General features: G+C 42.4%; 1 protein-coding gene across 6 annotated transcripts in view; it reads left to right on the forward strand.

Moving 5' to 3' along the window:
• Window positions 1-9,510, forward strand: part of ect2 (epithelial cell transforming 2) — a 51,190-nt gene extending 41,680 nt beyond the window's left edge. For 5 of the 6 annotated variants that reach the window (XM_042005591.1, XM_042005594.1, XM_042005593.1 and 2 more), the window contains 2 exons: window positions 814-948; window positions 8,345-9,510. In XM_042005591.1, coding sequence (XP_041861525.1) covers window positions 814-948; window positions 8,345-8,434 — 225 coding nt within the window. In that variant the 3' untranslated portion in view covers window positions 8,435-9,510. Of the gene's footprint in view, window positions 1-813; window positions 949-4,681; window positions 5,218-8,344 lie in introns of all 6 variants that reach the window. The other variant, XR_006012670.1, reaches the window with a different exon arrangement.
• Window positions 9,511-24,934: the final 15,424 nt, after the last annotated feature.

A 24,934-nucleotide genomic window follows, 5' to 3' on the forward strand; every position in this document is an offset into this window, starting at 1 on the left:
AACAGCAGCATCTCACCAGAAAGCTCGCCTGTCATGTTGATTAGACACCGGAGTCTTTTAGGAGGACATTTGTTGAATGAAGTTAGAAGTTAGACACAGAGAAGAGGTGAAGACGTCTCTAATGTTAACTCTGTTTAACACAAACAGCCTGAACTTCTAGTGATGAGAAAAGGTTTGCCATTAATCTAGTCATGGGTTATTCACATTGGAAGAATGAGATGATGGCTGAACCGGGCTTCATTCAGAGGATGGCTCAGTTTTAGAGATGTTGTGAGGAGTTCAAACGTCCGGGGGAGTCTGGGAGAAAAGCTGCTGCTCCACCTCGAAGGCGGGCCGCTGAGCTGGTTCGAGCATCATGTTGGGTTGCCTTGCTTTGGAGGTTTTTCAAGCTCCACAAACTTGAAGGGGCCCCTCGGGCAGACCCAGAACACACTGAAGGGATTATATATCCCATCTGGCATGAGCAGGCCTTGACATCCTCCTAGAGGAGATGGAAAGTGTCATCATGGGGAAGAAGGTTGAGTTTCCCTCTATGATGGATGGGTGATATGCAGAGAACGTGCTCGCTGCATCACGATGAAATCAAACGTGCTCATTATATGGAGCTCTTCATTTGTTTCATATGACCACGTTCCTGGTGCAGATGATTCTCTCCATGAAACAGCAGCTAGGGTCACTAAGAGGAGACATGTCATTTACTCAAAACAGATCGGCTGACAGTCCATCATGTGGACAGATTTTTCAGTGGCACATTAAACATGACCTGCCTACAACGCAGACGTTAACATGTTTTTCTTTGTGTGTGTGTTTTAGGTGACAAGGGCATTTTCCTTCACCAAGACCCCAAAACGGGTAATCCAGAGAGCGTTCCTGGCCAACAACACTCCAGACGAGAAAACCCCGAGGCTGAGCTGTGAGAACCGCATTGGCAACAGCTCCACGCTGGCTGTAAGTCTGTCCGAGAGAGAAAATAGCTGCTCGGTTACTGGGAGAGTAACACCAGCAGTGCTGGTGGTATGAACCATTCTGCATGTGGGAACCCAACAGATCAAGATGTACAACAAAAAACAATAACTTCATTTACAAGCTTTCTTTTATTTGTGGTTTTTAAATCAGCACAGGGTCAAAATTCTCAGCTGTACACATACTTCTGGAAACACTCAGACTGGATAGTGTTAGAGTTCTTAATTAGTAGTTTTATATTTGTTGGTGTCGTCTGTTCTCAGCTTTGGGAAAGTCGCTCCATTCTGGATCCTTTCAACCATTTAAAAACCAGTTCTGAGGTTTTTCCTGTTTGAACACCAACTGTTTTACATAACTAGAAGCCAGTGGAAACTAGGGACGCTCCGATGCTATTTGTTTCTGTACGATTCCGATACCTGGGGTTTAGGTATCGACCAGTACCGAGTACTGATGTGATACCTGTTATTTTATTAAGAGGTCTAACAATGAAAGGATGGAAACCCATGATTGCCGCAGAACTATTTTAATTAACTCGAATCAAAGAATTTCTGTTAAATAAAATCTTGGAATTGGACTTACATGGAACGGTTCCCACTTTGGACAGGAGCTGCTCATTGAGGACAATAAATTTTAAAACTTTGTTATTGCGGTGGCTTATTGGCTTTCTTTTGCAAATTTCTTGCATTTGTAAAAGCCAGTGTTTCTAACCTGATGGCAACCCTGATGCTTCATTAAGTTCCTGGTGTTAAATCTGGCAGCATTCAAGGCGCTTCTAGAAACTTCAGCCCTGCATGTTAGGCTGTTTTGCTAGCAGACTTTCTAATGATGCCACATTGCTAATGTAATGCTAATGCTAAATGTTAGTGCAGTGACAGTGACTTGCATGCAGCTGCTTCTCCGCCTACCAACTCAAAACAGTCATCCTGCCAGATGGTATAACTTCCTGTGTTAGGGTGTGGTGGGGTTCGGCAGGAAAAAAAGAAATATGATTCCGTTTCCGTGGTAAGGAGATCACCCGTTACCATGGAAACAGAATCATAATTCTTTTTCTTTCCCCTTACTTCTGGCAGGATCGGTGGGTATTTCCGATGCTAGTATATGAATCTAGTGGAAACCTGGAAAAACGTACTTATGAAAATGGTTTCTCATATTTTATTCTTTAATTCTTAGTCTTTCAAAGGTAAATAAAAGCCTTTTGAGGATGAGACATCTTTGCTGTGTCCTGCACCCCCACCTCTCATCCCACAGCTCATATAAAGACAAAAACCAACTATATTAAGCAGCAGAAGTTACATGATGTAGTAAAGTAACCAGGAGGACTGAACGTGGCAAATATGGGAGCTTCACAGAAAGATTTCTAAATAAACTTGCCCAAAAATGAGGTTTTTTCCATCAAACACACCACTGAAATGATTCTGTAGACTAAGGTAGCTTTGATGTTTTAAAAAAATATACTCACCGTCCACTTTATCAGGTCCGAGTTGGATCCTCTTTTTTAATCCTGGTGTGATAGATGGAAGCAGGTGGTGGAAACCTTCCTCAGAAGTTTTCTCCATATTGACATGACAGCATCACACAGCTGCTGCAGGTTTGTCGGCTGCATCCATGATGAGAATCTCCCGTTCCACCACATCCCAAAGCTGCTCTACTGGACTGAGATCTGGTGGCTGTGGAGGCCGTTGGAGTCCAGTGAACTCATCGTCATGTTCTAGAAAGCAGGTGGAGATGATCTGAGCTTTGTGACATGGTGCATTATCCTGCTGGAAGTAGCATCAGAAGATGCTCCACTGTGGTCATAAAGAGATGGACATGGTCAGCAACAATACTCAGGTAGGCTGTGGTGGTTAAACCAGGCCATGTTGGTACTAAGGGATCCAAGTGGGCCAAGAAAATCCTCCCTCCACCATTACACCAGCAGCAGCCTAAAGCTTTGATCTAAGGCAGGAGTGATCCATGTTTCATGATGTTTCCACCAAATTCTGGAGCCTAGCATCTGAATGTGGAGCTGAAATGGAGACTCATCAGACCAGCAACGTTTCTCCATCTTCTATTGACCAGTGTTGGTGAAGTCTGTGTGAATTGTAGCCTCAGTTTCCTGTTCTTAGCTGGCAGGAGACACCCGGTGTGTCTTCTGCTGCTGTAGCCCATCTGCTTCAAGGCTGGACGTGTTGTGTGTTCAGAGATGCTGTTCTGCAGATCTTGGTTAAAACCAGTGCTTACTGGACTTCCTGTTGTCTTTCTATCATCTCCAACCAGTCTGTCCATTCTCCTGACATTTTTCAACACTTTCTAAAATGCTCAGAGAAACAACCATGCTACGTTTAATGTCACTTAAATCCCCCATGTTCCTCATTCTGATGCTCAGTTTTAACTTCAGCACATTGGCTTTACCAAACCTACATGACTACATGTGTTGAGTTGCTGCCCTGTGATTGGCTGATCAGATATTTGAGATAACAAGCTGTTATGGTCCCTTAATGAAAAAGACACCATTTTGACAGGGACAGCAACTCTCCCTGCTAAAGAAAACATGCCTTTCATAAGAAAAGGTGAGTGAATGTCTAGTTCCGCCTCATAAGTGACCATCTCAGATGGAGTTTTGACCAAAGTGACAGCCTTTAAAGACGAATTCTTCTTATTCAACAAGAAAGGGTTAGCGATAATGTGGCCACGTTTCCTGCAATAGGCACAGAACGGTCCGGCCCGATCAGCTCCTTTCCTTAAAACCTCGTCTGTCTCACCGGGCCTAGAATTAAGCGTTGCTCACACATCCACGGTTGCTTTCTGCTCCCCTCCACTTGACGGAGCTCAAACTCACCACTGAGTTCCTTCTGCCAGAGACTAGCTAGCCTGTCTCAGGGCGCTAACTGACAGCTCTACCTCCAACTCCAAACAACCGAGTGCAGAGGTAGACTGATCACCTGCAGCCGGTGACGCAGAGACAATGCCAGACGCCAGAGGAGCAGAATCAAGCTCACCAGGTAGCACAGCACCTTCGCCAATCACAACACTATGAAGTTCAGCTTTGATCACCTTTTTCCACACTTGTTTAGGTACAGGAACAGAAAAATGTGCAGCAGTGGACAATAAAGGATCTTTTGTACACAGATCAAAGACTTTAAGGCTCGGCTGAGCCACAAAGTCCTCCAACACAAACTCCATTATGGAGGAAAACAAAGCGACATGCGTCAGAACAAAGGCTAATCACACTCCACCAATCAAACAATTAACACCACACAACAATCAGCCTGACAATGAACGACTGCAAAAACACCCGGCACGGCAACCAGAGTGAACAGCTGGAGCTGATAAAGTGGATGAAGAGTGTATCCTCCATATTTAACACTTCTGCTGCTTCCCAGATACAGCAGCCGGCATTTTGCAGGATCAGTAACTTTACATAATAAAACCAGATATTCCACCTAACATAAAATTTTTCACTACAACTGGGGAAACAAGACCATTTTAGATGAAGTTAATGTCATGAAATCTGTGCTTCCATGTCAAAACGTCGTACCCAGCCTGCTTGCCCAGCAGTCCTTTTCCATTGACTCAAAATATCCACCAATGATATTGGATCTAATTGTAGAGGATGAAATGTGAAATTCCAACACTGAACTCATTTTCTCTCCTTTCTTATTGTGTTTTAATCATGATTAATTTTCTCTTTCTTCGTCTTGTTTTCTTGCCCCTGCTTTCCTTGTTTTATGAACTCTAGATGTGTCGGTCCAACCTCCACATTCAGTTTGAGTGATTCTACCCAAAAACCAGCGCTGTGGTCAGCGCTCAAACTCTCTGGACCACCCCCTGCCTCAGAACCACGCGGGTCCCTATCTGTTACCGTACTCCTTGTTCCCCAGCTGAAACCCCTGACACCTAGCCCCCTGCAGTAATACCTCCCCCTGGGTCCTCCTCTCTCTCTCCATTACCATCCCAGCCAGTACAACTTCATTCAAGCTCCCCATTTCCCAGAATTCCACCTCTGTACATATCCTACATTCACTTCTGTTCCAGTGGTCAAAAAACTCCACTAATCCTAAAACTTCCCAACCAAAGTCCAGGCCTCTGCTGTCCTGTGGGATTCCAGCCACGATCCTCTGCTCCTCAGCCTTGTTAATCTCAAAACCAGGATCTTTCAGACTCAAGCAGGGATCCTCATGCACCTGTGGACCCCAAACAAGACTCCTCCCTGACCAGTCCTCGCAGAGAAACTCTCCTCTAAAACCGTCGCTGAACTTGCTGCCGGAGTCTCATGTGAGCAAAAATAATTATGTAGTCTCAACAGGGGGAGCTCAGCGCTTCTTAACTTAGAATGAAACCTCACTAAATGCGTCTGTGTTTACCTTTTAACCTCCAAATATCACTGGTGCATTTCTGGTCCCAAATCAGCTCCTTCAGAAGCTCAGACCTGGTAGCCACTATGATGGGAATCTCTTCTGCTGGAAATTGGCTGGTTTTAACCGGGCTGAGATTTTAAGGGTTGGTTTGGGGACCTTCGTGGGTTCTGCTTGATTTACCTGGGTGAATAACTGCTGCTGGTGGTGGTGGCTGGACATATTCACACGGTTGGCTGCTTCTAATCAGTGCACTGTGGAACTGAACTGCTGCAGAAAGCTTGGAGACTTGTCTTCCAGGTGGAACGCCTTCTGTCCCTTTATGCAGAGAAATCTTTAAAGCCAGAAGGAATCCCAATACGAGCGCCCTCATGTATGGATAAAGGTCTCAGACTTAGGACCAAGTACTGAAGTGGACCAGACAGTTGGATCTGAGTTAGTTTTAGAGGTTGTACTTAATTATTTCTGTTCAACAGTTTCTATCTTTTATACAAAAAAACAAAACAAAACTGTATGAGTGACACAATGGGAAAAATGGGATTTTACAGCTTTGAGTTAAAAGGTAGATGAGGTCTGGTTGCATGGTTGACTTTGTGTGCTCAGCATCTGAACCCCCCTACACACTCGCCCCCACGGTTCCACACCCCTCATGAGCTTCAATGGTCACATATAGCAGGGATTTGTGGTGTCGTACAAAACAGTTCCACCTCTGAGATAAATGTCTCGTCGATGGTGTCAGGTATCACGTGAGAACCTCTCTCACCTGACGGCTTGCTCCTGTGGCACAAAGTCCTGCACATAGTGTTTATTTTTAAAAACTACCTTCCACCGACTGACTTCCTGTCTGAACCAATTCGCTCTGCTCTAGATTACCGCGGTTTCCAAGCGTCAAATATGGAGCAGCTGCATATTTTGGGCAAAGGGGGAGCGTAGAGTTTTGGTGAAGCTGCAGAGCAGCTGCTGCGCGTTACTTCCACGATGCTTCCGTTCGGTGGGAACAGAGGACGTTGGATATAAAGATACACAAGTTTGGGAAAGTATTCAGAAACTCTGGAGCCCTTATAGTCAGAAACACATTGGCAAAGTATTCAATCCTATGTCGGAAGACTCTGTTATCTCTGGTTAAACATTATGTTTAATTAGATTCCTGGGCTGGGGCTAAAACGGTGGGTATACCTCCCTCTTTCCTTTTTTTTTCCTTTGCAGAAGCAGTTTTTTGGCTGCATGGATTGTGGTGCCAAAAACTATATTGCCAAAAGGCTCACCTGCCTTGACACTCGTATGAACTTAAGACATCAAATCTTAATCAAATGAGTTCAAAATGACGTTGGCCCACCCTTTGCAGCTACAACAGCTTCAACTCTTCTGGGAAGATTGTGTTTTATTGGAATTTTTGACCATTCCTCCAGAAGCGCATTTGTGAGGTCAGACACTGATGTTGGATGAGACGGCCTGGCTCTCAGACTCCACTCTAATTCATCCCAAAGGTGTTGTATCAGGTTGAGGTCAGGACTCTGTGCAGACCAGTCAAGTTCATCCACATAAAACTCCTCATCCAGGTCTTTACGGACCTGTTTTGTGCACTGGTGCACAGTCATGTTGGAACAGGAAAGGGCTATTCCCAAACTGTTCCCACAAAGTTGGGAACATGGAATTGTCCACAAACTCTAGGTATGCTGAAGCATTCAGAGTTTCTTTCACTGAAACTAAAAGGCCGAGCCCAGCTCCTGGAAAACAGCCTCAAACCATAAACCCCTCCACCAAACTTTACAGTCGGCACAATGCAGTCAGACCAGTACGTTCTCCTGGCCGACTCTTCCATCAGATCGCCACATGGCGAAGCGTGATTTGTCACTCCAGCAAACGCGTCTCCACTGATCCAGAGTCCAGTAGCACCGTTCTCTACACCACTTGCTTTTGGTGATGTCTGGCTTGGATGCAGCTGCTCGGCCGTGGAATCCCAGTCCCTGACGCTCTCTTCTGTTCTTGATCTGAAGGCCACATGAAGTTTGGGGGGTCTGTAGCGATTGACTCTGCAGGAAGTTGCCGAATTCTGCGCCTCAGCATTCGCCGACCCCACTCAGTCATTTTACAGGACCGAGTGGTTGTCGCTCCCAATAGTTTCCACTTTGTTATGATACCACTGACAGCTGACTGTGGAATATTTAGAAGTGAGGAAACTTCACGATTATCACAGAACCACACTGGAGAGCGACCCGTTCCCTTCACGTTTGTAGAAACCGTCTGCATGCCTCACTGCTGGTTCACCATACACTGTAGCCATGGAAGTGACTGGAACACCTGATTTCAGTTATTTTGATGGGTGAGTCAGTACTTTTGGCAATATAGTTTATCTCCATCCACTACGTGTTTTTTTTGTTTGTTTGTTTTGTTTTCTTTTTTGTCCTCTACGCAAACGCATCTACAAGTGACCTCTGACTGGAGTGTCCTCCATCTGTTTCAGCTTTACCTGAGGATGTAGAGGCAGCTGTTGGTTTGTAGCTGGTGCAGCAGATTGTTTATCTGGACATCATCTTCAATAACTAGTAGTTTGGTCCACGTCTGACCTTTATAAACCAGGTTATCTCCAGACAACAGATATGGCTCCTTTTTTTCTGTAAACATCACTTCTTCTACTTGGCCTGAAAAAAAATCCAGAAATAAAAACATTTTAAGTATATTTTCAGAATGTTAAGGTGTTGAACAACGTATCTGTAATTTTATTCATTTATTTATTCACTTCCAGCTTAGAAAACATCCTGACATGGTGCTCCACAGGCAAAGACACTGCTCTTCACTACTAGTTCACCCTCCTCTTCCTCTTTTCTCTTCACTCTCTCACTGGTGGACATCACATACTGGTCAAACTGGAGCCACATGAAGCCCATACTGGTATTTTAGCAAGATAACTGATCTGAAAGTCACATTTCTTCCCACGTTCCACTATGTTGTTGTTGCCAAAGTTTTCATTAACTTCATTTCAATAACGTTCTTCATCTTCCGGTTATCGTCTTCCTCTTCACATCGTAGCTCCTCTGTGTTTGCAGGCCCACCACTCCCCCTCCATGGTCAATCTGCCCTCCATGTTTGAGAGGAAATACCACACATTCAGCCGTTCAACCACTCACCTCTTCTGAAATGAGACCACCAGCAGAGATGCCTCGGCTGCCTCAGACGGCGACGTTTGTGTGAAGAAAGGCGACGGAGCTCTGCAGTCTTTCCACATCCAGACCAAACTGCGTTCAGCAATAGCTGGAAGGAGCTGGTAGGAAGGACGTCCTGATATCTTGGCAGTATCAGCTTCGTCAGAGTCGGATGAAGACAATAAACCAGTTGTTGATCATCCTGAAGCCTGTCGGGGTGCAGCGGATAGTTTCTGGTTCAACCTTCATGTGGAGCCTGTATCACGTTACTGGGACGGTACAGAGTCCACTTCGGGACTGCAGGTGTGCTACGCCATGAGCTTTTTTAAATGTCTGCTCCTGGCTGATCTGCTCCATCGGGTTAGTTTCTGCTTCCACGTTCAGCCTCCCGAGCTGCTGAGTTTTCACTACAGAGCAAAAACACAAGTTTCTTCCTGGAACATAGTTTGTTTTATTCTCATCGTAAATTAACATTTTATATCGGGCTTTTTCTATTTATCAGCTTAATTCTGTTGTTTGGTTCCAGTTAAAGTTTCAGGCTTTTCTTTTTATTTTCTTTTGGCTTTTTTTAATGAAGTTTTAATAGTTTTACTGTAGCGGTAGTTCTAACGCCACCACGGATGATTGTACGACTTGTTCCAGCTAACCTCTTTATGAGAGTTTTCGACTTTTATAAAGTTCTTTTAACACTTATGAAAAATGTTTGTGGTCGTCCTCGTCTCTTTCTGCCCGTCCACGTGATGAAGAACGTATATCTGAAGTGTTTATGTGTGTGTGATTTTGAGAAGGAATGCTTTATCTGTTAATATTTATTCCTTCTGAATTCAGACTTTTCTTCTATTTATGTTTGTTCCGTTTTGCAGCTGTCGTCTCTTTAAAGTTCTGGCCACTGTTTTATTTTCTTTCTCATTTTCTTTCTATATTAAATGCACTTAAACATCCATTTTCTTTTTTCTGTTTTTACTCCATGCATGTCTTTTATTATCAGGATGTGAAAGGTTTTCATGGACTGTAGAGGGCTGATGACGGCTTACACCAAGTCACCACTGGAAAAATAAATAATGTCTTTTCCTCTTTATGTCCTCAATTTCATTTTTGCATAAAAATAAAATTTAATTATATTTTAAAGTAATATAATTGAAAAAAATAGTAAAATTATGTAGTAATTAGAATCTAAAAATAAAAATTTGTATGAAAAGAATTTATTTTGAAATTTTTATTTCATATAAGCTTATTTGTTGTGTAACTGTTCATATTCTAAGCCTATAAAAAGGCCAAACTTAATTTACCTTTCATTTGGTCGTTGTGCAAACTTTGTTCTGATTTTAAAGGAGATTTAATCAAGGAAAATCTGTTGCTCTAAACAAGCAGCCGTTCCTGCTTTGTCGCAGGATGGTCGGGTATCGGGGTGTTGGGGTATCGGTGTGTAGGGGTATCGGGGTACCCTTCCCTGTTTCTACACGTGGAAACCCAAAGTAATGTTTCCTGACCCGCACCGGTGGGTGGAAACGGGCTTTAGAGACGATCAAAAGTAGCGATTCAACACTGAAAATACGACAGAGTATTAAAGCCACATTAACTTTGAGAATAAAGTCGTAGTTTTATGAGAAAAAGTTGAAATTTTTGAAGTGTTTTAGAAGAGGAACGTTGGAGCGTTTGAAGCTCTACAGGTTTCACAAACCAGGAGATTCTGAAAGAAGAGCCATCTGGCTTATCTGTGCTCGCTTCAAAATCCTGCAGCTCTGATGGGATGAGGGTGAATTAGTGCTTGTAAATAACAACCTGCATCGATTCTGTTGTTACTGTTGATAATAAAAAGACTTTTTGAGAGAACAGTGACCTTAATGCAAAATATTTCCAACAAAACCTCCATGCTCAGCAGCACCGAATCAAACCTCCACCTGGTTTGCTCTCCGACATCCTCCCTTCAGAAAGTGTTGTTAAACAACATTTAGATGTTTTTTTTTCAGAGATTTTGATGCAAGGTGGACACGGTTTTCCCTCAGTGTGTATAAACTAAAGAGTGTTTGAAGAAAATCTGCTCCTACATGAACTAACATGCACAAACTACCAGCACACATCAGACTTGTCAAAAAAGTACTTTTTATACTTTTTTAAATATGTAATTCTTAACAGAAAAAAAGAAAAAAACCAAAATGTCTCGTGTCAGCCTGCAGGATAAACCTGAAATGAAGAAGTGCTTTGAGCAAGGAAAACCTAGATTATGTAGATTTTAACATTTTAAAAAAGAATTCATTAAAATTGGATAAATAATAAAACATAGCAAATAAATTTACCCTTTAAATTTCGACCCAAGAAAAAGTGGGGAGAAAAATCAATTTTTTTAAATCTCAAATCTTTACTTTTTGCTTTAACAACATGTAAATAAATAAACAAAAATAATGTCTATAAATTTACCATTTATTACCATATGTCCAAAATAATGTAGTGCAACAGGTGTCCACCAGGGGGCAGAAGACAAATATCAGATTGTGTTAAACAGGGTTTCAAACTGATGGAAAGGTTTCTGAAACCGTGTGCGTCACGCACATGGCAATAAAGGGTTAAATAAAAAATCAAGCTAAGCATAAAATGCAACTAAAACAGAACAAAAGACCAATTAAAATACATAAGAAAATTAACAAACGTTTGCTAAAACATGCATCTATAACACACAGACCTCCAAAAGATGACTGAGGTTTAGAACGAGTTTGCAACATAAATATGGCGGACGGCTCAGGGGCCCGTTCCAGGAAGCAGAGCATCTTTACTCACAAAAAAACAAGAAAAAGCCATCACCCATGGAGCTCCGATACCTGGATTCACCATGGCAACCTCTGACAAAGAGTAGTTATTTAGTTATATTAATTAAAAATAAATAAAATGCATTAGAGCTGAAAGCAGGACTGAGCGGGACGTTGGATATCTGCAGCCAGAGAATCTGAATGACTGTTTGACAAAATATTGATCAGGAAATTATAGATCATCTATCTGAGGTCTGAAAATCCTCTCTGCGTAAGTCACTGTGTATTATTCAGCTTCTGAATCTCTAGGATCACGTTGCTACGACAACCCATGTCTGGCAGCTGCTTCAGGTGGAGGACTCGGACTTGGACTTCTTTATTGTCCATTTCATCCTTAAAATGGAAATTTGTCTTTGGCTATAGAAAAATACATCAGTACACACGATGACCTAAAACCAGATCAAAAGATCAATAAAAACTGGGAAAAACTACATAAATAAACAAAACAGTGAAACAACACACCCACTGAGTTAAGAAGAGTATATATAAATATGTAACTGCGTCATGTCTGTGCACTGAGGCAGATCCTGTAAAAGAACTAAAACAGATCTGTATTGAAGAGGATCCCTGCTGATGGGAGGACATGTTGTAGTCCTGGTTCTCGGCCAGTGGGACCACCAGTCTGCGTCCTGATGGCCCAGCATGTGGAGGATGGGTGGGGTCTTGATGAATCTGGATTGCTTCTTTTTTTTGGTTAGTGTTTGTTGATGTAACTTCTAGTGACAGTGGTTTTTGTCCTCCTGCTGGCTAATTAGTGATTTTCATCAGTTTCTTCTTTTGTTTAGCTGAAAGTTTAACAAGTATCTGTTGAACCGCTCTCAGTGACATGTAAACCGTGGTCAGAGAGCACTGGCTGCTGTTAAAGCTCTTTAGCTTCCTGAGAAGGCCGAGGCGCTGCCTCCATTTTTTGTGAGTATAGCTGACATTTTCCTGGAAGGACAACTGATCATTGTCGTTCCAAGATATTTTAAAGGACAAACTTGTGTCTCCCTCAACTCAGGCTTAACATACTCAAAGCTTGTCCCAGTTGGGGGACCTTAAGTTTAAAAGATTAATTTTGGCTTGATTGCAGCAAAAGGGAAGATATAATAGTCAGAACCACCTAAAACCACAGATGGATGGATGGATGGATGCATGCATGCATACATGCATACATACATACATACATGCATACATACATACATACATACATACATACATACATGCATACATGCATACATACATACATGCATACATACATACATACATACATGCATACATACATACATACACACACCACAGCAGACATGATGACCACCACACTGGAAGAACATCTCCAGCTGTTTGCTGCAGACATGTAAGGGTCGGAGCTTTCTCAGTAAGTAGAGCCTGCTCATCCCCTTCCTGTGTGGATCCTCCAGTCCGGTCTGGTGTGCAGGTTTCCTCCTCCTAAAGTCAATAACCAAGATCCAACCAGCTCCCTGTATTCCTCCTCCTGTCCATCTCTGATACATCCGACCACCCCAGAGTCATCAAAGTATTTCTGCAGGTGGAACAAGGCAGAGGTGTATTTAAAGTCAAAGGTGTACATGGTGAAGTGCAGTGGTGACAGGACCGTCCCCCAGGTGCTTCCGTGTCCCCGACCACCACATCAGACAGGATGTCCCCCAGTCGTGAAACTGAGGCCTGTCTTTCAGATAGTCGGTGATCCAGGAGACCGTGGACGTGGTAACACCCCCACCATCAGCACCACCATCCAGCTGCAGGAGGTAGGCGACAGCATCATCCACACCAACATGGCGCCGACACGCAAACTGAAGAGGGTCTGCATGGATTCCATTTATATTCCTAGTGGAGGAGGAGGAGGTGGCAGTGCTGGGGGGAAGGTGGGTAAAGTTGAGTGTGATGAGATAGCTGAGGAGGTGTGAAGGCAGTGTGTGCGTGTGTGTGTGTGTGTGTGTGTGTGTGGCTGGCTCTGTCCAGGCTGCTTTCCTGCTGCTGCCGTCCTGCAGGTTGTTACTTCAGCTACAAGGATTCATCCAAAGCAGGACAAAGTGGGAGAACTGACAGTGAGAGCAGATAAAACAGGAGTTGGTTTCCAGGTTCGTTCATTTATGTCTAAAGGAGAACTAAAGAGAACCGAATGTCTCCTTCACCGAGCTTCTGCTCGCTCATAAATAATCAGTGGATGTTGTTTCTGTGACATGAAGGCATCCTTTAAAAATAACACCTACAAGTGCTCACAGATGTTAAAAAAAGCTTTGAGGGAGGAAGTGTGTTCATGACCTGGTGTTTGGCGCCCTCTTGAGTTTTTATGTTGAATTGCACTGAGCCAGATTTCTCTGGCTGCTGCAGGAAGCAGGATGTGTGCCTGGAAAAGATCAGATTAACCTGAACACACAGTCTCCATCTGCTGCCAAAAAAAAACAAATCTGAATATTTTCAACTTACCGACTGTTTTCAATCATTTTGAAACCTGTAACCTATAAACAGAGTAGCATTGATGAGGATTCAGAGACCAGCCACCAGACGATATTTCAGGTCTTTGATGGATTTGTTCCCGTTCCTCAGGTCACTCACCCTGCACACCAAGCTGGAATATGCCACGTTTTTGACTGATAGCTCTAATAGAAACAAGTTCTAACTTCCCACTTACAGTGAGTGCAGGAAGAATGGAGATAAAGTTGTTTGGATTAAAGACAAAACCACCAGATCACTAAACAAGATATTTACAGACTTTAAGGATCCAACAAGTTCCGGCACTGAAATACTTGAAATTGTGATTTATTTCTTACAATATGCCCAGTTTAAGTCCAATGTGCTGTTATTATCAAGCACATTTATATTTACTTAAATTAAAAAAGCTGGAATCAAGGACACATTCTTTTTCTGCAAAATCCTTAGCCTGTGATTATGATTTACAGATTTATTGTACCGAGAACAAAAGTGATTGTCCGTCATCTTAATCCTGATTTAATCTCAGGTGCTGAGGTAAAGAAAAGGCTGAGTAAGAATTAAGAGTCTCAACCCATCTAAAACTCAGGAGTGGACCCTTTGTCTTAACCAGCACTGTAAACTGCATGCCAGTGGTTAATCCAATCCATACGGCACCACATTAATCTGCAGTTAAATCAGTGTCTGGGATTAGTATTTGTACCCAGAGAAAGTAGAATAAGGATGATGAAATGATTTGGGAAAACACAACTGAGAGCCAGAGCAGGGTGTGTGTGATGAGAGAGATTCTGTAGTCATTTAACCCTCAGTTTGTTTTACCTTAAACGATGCTATTATGCTTCAAACTAACTGTCGTGCAGCACATTTGGCCTCAGAGACAAGTTACATCCTCTGCTTCCCAACATTTAACCAATATTTTTCCTCAGGTTTATGGATTTTATATATGTGGACTAGCAGTACTGGAGTCTCGCAGGGATGTGTGAGCTCACCTCTGCTGGTCACCATCTACACCAGTGACTGTGTTATCAGTGCACCTGACCACCATCTCATCAAATTCTCTGACGACACAGCTCTGGTGGCTCTGTTGCGTGAGGAGGGGAACCAGACACTTTCTTGGACAGTGTGATCAGCGTAGTGCAGTAGTGTGACCAGAATGTCCTCATACTCAATCCCACCAAGGCAGAGGAGGTCATCTTTCGGACCACACAACATTCCCTAGCTCTGGTCATGATACATAACAAACCCATTAAACAATCTGCATCCTTTAAATATTTGGGAGTGCACGTGGACAACGCCCTCTCATGGTCCCATCATGTGGATTACACCTGTGACAAAGTACAGCAGAAGATCTACTTTTTGAGGAGACTCGGGTCTTTTGGAGCCAGCAGCGAGATCCTCCACAGCATCCACAGCATCCGACTTAAGCATCCTGCAGTATGAAGGTCCAGTCTGGCTCTGTGGCCTCTCCATCAAGCTGAAGTCCAGGATTCAGAAACAGCTGAACATCTGCTCCAAGGTGGTTGGTCAACAATGTTTCTTTAATGGCTGCTGTGCACAAACCCTTAGACTGGCAAATAATAGAGCTGCAGATCCCTCTCACACCCTGCATCAAGAGTATCAGCGTCTCTCACCAGACAGACACTTCATGGTGCCTTTTTGTTGGAGGAATAAACTTTTTGCTTCTTTTTTTGGGGGGGGGGGGGGGGGGGGGGGGGTTGGTGAAGTGGATACTGTCATTGACCTGCCCCCCAGCTAGCCAAGGGGTGGGTCAATGATAGTAGAGGGCATTTTAGAGGGCAAGGCTGAGCCTGCCCTGTACAGTCACTGAGCGGGCGCCAGCAAAAGCCGGATCTTCTCCCAGAGAGGGGCGTGGACAGATACCACTTATGAACATTTAAAGGCTCAGACACAGAAACAGCCGTTCTCCGTTAGAGCTCACTAGAGCCACATTTGGAATGACTGAAATTAAGGACCAAGGCTGAATTTGGGGTAATACACTTTGAAAGCAATGTTGTTGGACCTCTGACAACCCATAAGAAATTGTTAAAAAAAAACAAAACATGTACAATATAGGACCTTGCTAAATGCTGGTTAGGCTCCAGCTTCCCTGCCACCCTTAATGGACGAAGTGGTATAGATAATAGATATATATATATCAGGTCCACCTTCGAGTACCAGGTTGGAACCCCGTACTAAATCTTGGTATCATAGATTCAACAAGATGGTGGAAACCTTCCTCAGAGGTTTTCTCCATATTGACATGACAGCATCACACAGTTGCTGCAGGTTTGTCGGCTGCATCCATGATGAGAATCTCCCGTTCCACCACATCCCAAAGCTGCTCTACTGGACTGAGATCTGGTGGCTGTGGAGGCCGTTGGAGTCTAGTGAACTCATCGTCATGTTCTAGAAAGCAGGTGGAGATAATCTGAGCTTTGTGACATGGTGCATTATCCTGCTGGAAGTAGCATCAGAAGATGCTCCACTGTGGTCATAAAGGGATGGACATGGTCAGCAACAATACTCAGGTAGGCTGTGCTGGTTAAACCAGGCCACGTTGGTACTAAGGGGCCTAAAGTGGGCCAAGAAGATCTCCCCCCACCATTACACCAGCAGCAGCCTGAAGCTTTTATCCAAGGCAGGATGGATCCATGTTTTCATGATGTTTCCATCAGATTCTGAGCCGAGCATCTGAATGTGGAGCTAAAGTTTAAATGCTAATCAAATAAATTTTTGTTTACACTTTTTGTCACTGACAAACACAAACCTTGTTAAACTTCTGTTCTTTGCATGAACCGTGTGCCTCACAGTGAAATCAGCATGTATCTCGCAGTGATATTAGCATGAAGCTTGCAGTGATATTAACATGAAGCTTTCAGTGATATTAGCATGAAGCTTGCAGTGATATTAGCATGAAGCTTGCAGTGATATTAGCATGAAGCTTGCAGTGATATTAGCATGAAGCCTGCAGTGATATTAGCATGAAGCTCGCAGTGATATTAACATGAAGCTCGCAGTGATATTAGCATGAAGCTTGCAGTGATATTAACATGAAGCTTTCAGTGATATTAGCATGAAGCTTGCAGTGATATTAGCATGAAGCTTGCAGTGATATTAGCATGAAGCTTGCAGTGATATTAGCATGAAGCCTGCAGTGATATTAGCATGAAGCTCGCAGTGATATTAACATGAAGCTCGCAGTGATATTAGCATGAAGCTTGCAGTGATATTAGCATGAAGCTTGCAGTGATATTAGCATGAAGCTCGCAGTGATATTAACATGAAGCTTTCAGTGATATTAGCATGAAGCTTGCAGTGATATTAGCATGAAGCTTGCAGTGATATTAGCATGAAGCTGGCAGTGATATTAGCATGAAGCCTGCAGTGATATTAGCATGAAGCTCGCAGTGATATTAACATGAAGCTCGCAGTGATATTAGCATGAAGCTCGCAGTGATATTAGCATGAAGCTCGCAGTGATATTAGCATGAAGCTCGCAGTGATATTAACATGAAGATTTCAGTGATATTAGCATGAAGCCTGCAGTGATATTAGCATGAAGCTCGCAGTGATATTAACATGAAGCTCGCAGTGATATTAGCATGAAGCTCGCAGTGATATTAGCATGAAGCTCGCAGTGATATTAGCATGAAGCTCGCAGTGATATTAACATGAAGCTTTCAGTGATATTAGCATGAAGCTTGCAGTGATATTAGCATGAAGCTTGCAGTGATATTAGCATGAAGCTTGCAGTGAAATTAGCATGAAGCTTGCAGTGATATTAGCATGAAGCCTGCAGTGATATTAGCATGAAGCTTGCAGTGATATTAACATGAAGCTCGCAGTGATATTAGCATGAAGCTCGCAGTGATATTAGCATGAAGCTCGCAGTGATATTAACATGAAGCTCGCAGTGATATTAGCATGAAGCTCGCAGTGATATTAGCATGAAGCTCGCAGTGATATTAACATGAAGCTCGCAGTGATATTAGCATGAAGCTCGCAGTGATATTAGCATGAAGCTCGCAGTGATATTAGCATGAAGCTCGCAGTGATATTGGCATGAAGCTCGCAGTGATATTAGCATGAAGCTCGCAGTGATATTAGCATGAAGCCTGCAGTGATATTAGCATGAAGCTTGCAGTGATATTAGCATGAAGCTTGCAGTGATATTAGCATGAAGCTTGCAACGATATTAGTCCGTTTGAAACGGGCGTCGCTATTTACACACATAAGGGAGCAGAAATGGGCCTTGACACGGCGTTGACAGCATCTGCCACCTGCTGCCCTCCTCGGCCTTCCTGACCCTGGTGATGACCAAATTGTCCCCAACAAATAAAATCTTGTTACGTTTTGCCACGTGGTCCATCAGGATTTCCGTCTCGCATTCTGCTGCTTTTTCCCTCTTTTCCCCTCCTGAGCCAGCATGGAAATGGTATAGATGAATATTCATTATCGGCGTTCACCTGACCTTTTATAGCCACCACAAGGGCGTGGTAAAGCACTCCCTCATGTGCGCCAACTTTAGAGTTGATTCTGATTTATAAACAGGTGTGTGACGTCTTTTATAAATCTGGAAGTTTTTGTGCGCCACATTTCCTTTTTACCCCTATGTACGCCACCTATAGTCATCTTTGCTATGCACAGTTTTATTAATGACGGGCTTTTGATGGTGGTGGGGGATTTTCACAATGAATTCAGCAAATTTGCCCCTAAAAAAGAAACTCAGGTTACGCCCATGACAAACATGCTTAATGGTGAGATGCTGCAGGACGTGATGTGAGTTCGTGCTGCTGTTATACCCACATCAGAACTACAATGTTTTGGGTGGGCTGCAGTTTGTGGATGGAAATCCCAATAAAACATTTTCACCTAAATACCCACAGAAATAACAGCTCTAGTTTTATCTTTTTTGGCTCCTTGTTCTGTGTTTTCAGCGGCATCAGTGTTAAATTCAACAGTGAATCTACTGGTAAAGTTTTTGCTGTGATGATTGATTGACAGATGATGTTTTGTGGGATGAGCCAAAAATCTTGGTATGGAGGTGTCCTGGGTTTGTTATAAAGAAATAAACCAAAAACTATATATACACTTCAGTTGATAAACTTCGGGATTATTATAAGTTTTAAATGGACACTATTTCTGTTTTTTTCTTTTCTCATATCCCTGCTGGAGTGTCTCCAGGTAACCCATGAGATACATGTACACACATTTAAGAAGTAGTGCTTAAACAGGAAAATACATAATTTGCTATAATATGTTTAATCTCACAGTGACTTATTAGTTTTCACAATTTCAATGTAATTTATGTTTTTAATGTAATTTTTTAAACATACAGTTTTATCGTCTTTATTTAAGCTTGTTACTGTAAATGATTTATTGACTTAACGGACAGCTTCACTGTTTATTGTTTCTTTTTTTTCCATTGTTGACCATATCCATGAAAAGCTGATTTTAATTAAGTATTATGAGCCCGGTGGAAGGGGCTTAGAATATTTAAATTGACCTTCTATGTGACAGGGGAGTGTGTCGTCTGGTAACAATGTGTAAAGCCTTGTGCTGCTGGATATACCAGTTTTTGTGAAATCCCTGTAAATTTATTCAGATCCAGAAATAGACAAAAAGGAAATATGTAAATAGTATTTTTGCACTGCTGAGCACAGTTCGGGGACCAAGGAGCACAATAAAAGTCCACCAACTAAGAAATGACTTGCTTGTTCTGTCTTACCAACAAAGAACCTCATCACAGGTGGTGTCAGGAGTCGAATAGCAGATCGTGGAAAAAAGCTAGCTCGACCTCCAAGACAAACCAGATTGTGCTTACAAGCAAAGTATAACCTGGACCAGGCTACAGCTGCAACAGGAGGAGAGGAAACCGAGTGGGACATCAGAGGAGGATGAGGTGAAGTCTCAGCCTGTTCCTGGGCCATCAAGTCATCATGGTGAAGACCTTCATGGAGCCCCAGCATGAAGAGGGAAGAGTGTTTTATGCAGGAACTGCACCACCTAAGGAGGGTATCCCTCCAGCCCAGTGCCCCTCTGAAACCTCCTGCCCAAGCTCCAGCTCCTGGACCAGCAACATCAACCCCTAGCGTAGCCCAGGACTGGTGCTGCCCACACCTGTGCTGCTATTTAAATATTTAGCTCCATATGCCTTATTTATCTGTATGCTTTCTTTCTATATTATTATTGCAGCAGTTTCAGCTGCTGAAATTGGATTTGGTTTGTTTGTACTCTACAGTGAACAATGGTGAATGACAATCGTCTTGTCTAAGGTTATTCTGCCGTGAAGGGAAAAACTTTACAAGTGCAGACCAGATGCTCTTAGATGTGTTTTCTTTTTCTGTGAGAGAATGGGCTAGGGGATAATATGAGAAAAATCTTCCAGTGAGTACAGAAGTGGAGGAAAAAAAGCTATTCTCATCTTTGCAGCCTGAAAGCAGCATTTATGGCACAAAACCATTTGAATCAACACAACTTTCACCTAATCTGATCAACAGTATGTTAAGGGGAACATAATCAGGTCTGTGCTCAGAAACGCTGATATCAGAAGAAAGTTTTCTGTTTTTAATGTTGTAAAAGTGGGATTTACACTGACAAGAAAACATTCATGCAATAGAAAGTGTACTTGTTAAAAGCCTGGATTTACGGCCAGACCTGAGTAATCTGACACTGCAACGGACTCTTAGAAGGGAGACAAAGATCAAATAAAGCCATCACGAGGAGAAGAAGGAGAGCAGATTACATTTTCAACACGAAAATCTTTTTAAATTAGATTGACAAGACTGCATTCACTGAAAGTACATGATGTCTGCTTTGTTTGTCAGGATTTTGTTTCTGTTAGCTGCACAACTTGCTGTGCTAAGCAACGGTGCTGCTATCACTCAGCCAACTCTGCAACGTTAGCTTTATGTGCACAAGGACACACTGATGACGTGTGTCGTTCATCGTGCAGTAAAAGAAAAGGGAGTGTCAGATGAACAGGACAGGTCCGAGGTAAACGCAGTGGAGGATAGTTTTGATGACTGTCTCTGGGACCTACAGGCGTAGGTATCTAGATATGCTTGGGTAGTCAGATCTGCTCGGGGCCTTGTACAACGTCACAACGTATGACTGGTTGAACGTTGGCCTGATTAGGTTGAGGACTGTGGTTGGTTAAATTACGGATGAAGTTTTTGTGGGATTGTAGTACTTCTTCATGGGAAAGATGGACAACTTTTACAAAGAAATCCATCATAACTGATCATAAGCGACTTACCGCAGCCTGACCATCACCTCTAAAAGTTCAGAGAGCAGAAACGTCACCATTCGGAAGCCATAAAAAATGACAATCAACAGTAAGTATCAGTGGGACTTAATGTTAATGTTAGCGACTCAAGTTCATATGAACGCTGTTGTGTTTCTGGAGCTTCATTTATTCACGACGCAACCAGTTATTACACACACTCCAAATGTTGTTTTTTCCTGCTGCATTAGATGAGCAGTTGTACTACAACTACCAGGGCAAGCGTCGCTTGGTGGTGTTTCAGCTCATGTTTGCCAGGTACCGAGGCGATGCCCGACCCTGCCTGCTGAGAGGAGCAGACCCTGCCAGCCTCTGTGCTTTCACATTTTTACCAGATCTATTGCTTCAATGTGTCTGTGTTTTGATGTAAATAAAATTTAAACAGAGAAAAAGACTTTTTTTTTAAATCAGTGGTTAATTGATTTGTTAATGCTTTCAACGTTTAATTCATTCAATTCAACAGTCATATGAAGAACAAGAAACAGCTTGTGAAGGACTGAGCAGTGAAGGACAGTTTTAAAGCTCAAAAAAGGGCTTTTATTTTAACCCAAAAAAGTCATCCAAAACCATTTACTAAGTAAATGAAAATTTAGGCCCATAAAAGAAGTCAACATAACAGAACTTTACTTAAATAACTTGTGGCAAAAAATAATTCAAACCGAGCAAACAAACGAAACAAACTGACCAAACAAATGAGACGCGGGTAAAAAACAAACAAAAAAAAGACATAAAGGGGTAACACACAAAAACCTAGCTATGCTAACAAAGGAAAACCCAATTTCCCCCCGTTGATGCTGGTGTGCGATCTGGTCCAGTTAGTCGGCTCCAGCTGGTGGACACCTGCTGGTTCCCAGGCCAAGGGACTGGAGCCACTGAAACAACTCACAAGAAAACAAATGATAAAATCACCTTATAAACCAAAATGTGTACCAGTTTTTGAATACATGTGATGTTAATGATTAAACTAATGTCAAACAAAATTACATATTGGTCTGTAAATTAAATCCGACATGAAAACGAAGTATAAGTGTGTGTGTAGTGCTATTCATTGCAGATTACCACTTATGTGTGGCTGCAGTGACGTGTGGTGAAGTTCATGGTTGGTGATTTACAATTGTAAGAACTGAAAAGAGCATCTTATTTCAATATTCATTCAACAGCATGCAACTGGTAATGCTTCACATCCTATCAGCATTCCTCTTTCAATTACACTCACACACCCACTGTTACTAACTCTTCAGCTAAATGACATCATTTAATGTGCATAACAGCCTGGTACATGGAGTTGCCGTGGAGAGGAATGTCATGGGAAAGGCAAAAATGGATGAAAAGACAAGCTAAAAAATTTAAAAAGGCAAAACTAATAAAAATAAAACAAATTCTTTGGTTAATATTTTCTTTTATTGTAGTTTAATTTTATTAAGTGTAGGTTGTTTTCTAATTAGGAGGCTGCAACATTTCAGAACACTTGTTTTCCTCCACACTCTTCATTAATAGACATTAATATCTGACGGTAAGCCAGCACGAGGTCATCCTGCAGCAGCTTTGAACGTTTCATTTTCAGCCTGGTCATGAAACAGGTGATCATCTCCTGCTCTGAATGCAGCTGCTGCTGCTTGAAGCCTCTTCTGGTTGCTTTTGGACAGGAGAGGCCTGCACAGCAGCCCCCCCTCCTCACTGAGAAGAATAAACTACTTTCATATACGTCCGTCTACAAAAGTCTCCAGTACTGAAAAAGTCGCTAGATTTGTCGCTGGTCGCTTTAAAAAACAAACACAAAAAAGGTCGCTAAGTTGGCAACACACACACACACCGTGTTGGTGTGTGAGTGCGCCTCCTTGAGGTGAGGCAGAGTACTGTTTGCCTCACCTGCTGACTTTTCTCTGCACTTTATTGTACGATAAACGGGAATATTTCTGTCACAAATACATTAAATACATTACACAGACTGTAGAGAGTCATGGTCTATAACAAATATTTCTGTAAAGTTCATGTAGGCGACATGCTGAGGAACAGAAAACCACACGTGTCATGCAACCCAGTTTGTATTGGATGGCGCAGTCAGAGCTGAGGCACAGCTCGTCGTGCCTCCACCGGGGTTTCTGCACTGGATTTGATCGGGAAATACTCAAATTTGGCAGTTTTCACTTAATAAACTGTCAAAAACGTGTTAGTCATACTGAAAATGTATTTTTAACACAGATCAGTGGAAAATATTAATATTTATTGTATGTTTTTTTCTTTACCATGAGGTACTGCCTCACCTGCCTGCCCTGACCGCACGTCACCGTATGGCTGTAAATGCAGCCAGCACACAGCTCTTTGAGTAACGAATGTAAGTTTAATTAATACTAAGAGCTGCAATGCCATCGTGCATTTAATCGCTTCTAATTTGCCACATTACACCAGTCCTCTTCCTCTGTGTGTTCTTCTCTTCTGTCTCAGATAACCAACAGATTTTCATGGTGTTGTAAAGACTGCAGACAAGCGGTGTTTAGTTGTGGTGGCTGTTGTCTGCACTCAAACAGATTTGATTTTTGATTACCAGTTTGATTACTGGAGAGTCTGTGTTTGGTTTCTGCACTTAACAAAAGGAGGTCCCGCACACTAGCAAAACACTCATACACACACATACACACACCTATATACATGCACACACACCCACACACACACACACACCCACACACCCACACACACACACACACACACCCACACACACACCCACACACACACACACACACACACACACACACACACCCACACACCCACACACACACACAGACACACCCACACACACACACACACACCCACACACACACACACAGTCCCCGTATAAGTATGCAAATGTTATTGATTCTGTTAAACACTACAGGTTTGTTTAAATGCACATATAAAATTATTAAGTACCTTCTTCATACAAGACATTCGAATGACATTAATATAAAGAATTTAAAAATACCAGCGAAACTCTCTTGAACTTGTCTAGGCTTCTCTGAACTAAAACATCCAAACAAAATGTTTTACTCTTTGAAGGCTTCATGGAACTTCCACTTTCAGAGTCTATAATCTGAAAATATAAATTACTCTTGGCTAGATTTATGTGCATATAGTTTACCAGCAATTTGCTCTGCGAATGTTAATAAATGTGTTAATATACAATCTGTATATAATTAGTATTTGATTTATAAAGGAAGCAGCTTATTATTGAATCAGATGCTGGTGGCCCTGTAGACATCCTAGAAATACATGATGAAGAGCAATTCAGAGAGCTCAGATAAATAAAATGACTAAATATTTGCTGAATATGCATTGCGAAAAAAATTTTTTCAGATAAAATAATAATCTGCATAATTGAAAATACTGGCATTAATGCAGTGAGAGACAAATTTGTGTCATGCAGATATGTTTCCATTGATATTTTGTCGTCCCCTCAGACAAGTTCAGTAACATCATGTTCAACTTTCATGACTTTGTTTTTATTTTATTAGAAATTGTTACACCACCAACAGATGGATCTGCAGTATCTTGGTGCAGGCATTGAAGGATCTGCCCTCTTCTTTCTTCTAGATGCTTCTGTGTTGCATTTCCTGTCTGCTGTCCAGGTGAACTCCGAGGTACTTGTGTTCCTCCACCACCTCTTCTTCCAGGATGTAAATAGTATTTTGTTTAAGCCTGTTCCTGAAGTCAACAATCATCTCTTTTGCTATGTTGGTTTCAAAGATGAGGAGATTGTTTCTGCGGCATCTCACAAACTGACTGACCAGTTCTCTGTACTCAGCTTCTCGTCCATCAGTGATATTCCCCACACCTGCAGAGTAATCAGAGTATTTCTGCAGATAACAGGACTCAAGAGTTGTATTGGAGGTCTGAGGTGTACAGTGTGAAGAGAAATGGGGAGAGAACTGTCCCTTGTGATGCTCCAGTGATGCTGACCACCATCGAAGAAATGCAACCTTTCTGTCTCACAAGCTG

Source organism: Melanotaenia boesemani, chromosome 14 (genome assembly GCF_017639745.1).
Source record: "Melanotaenia boesemani isolate fMelBoe1 chromosome 14, fMelBoe1.pri, whole genome shotgun sequence".
Classification (NCBI taxonomy): Eukaryota; Metazoa; Chordata; class Actinopteri; order Atheriniformes; family Melanotaeniidae; genus Melanotaenia; species Melanotaenia boesemani.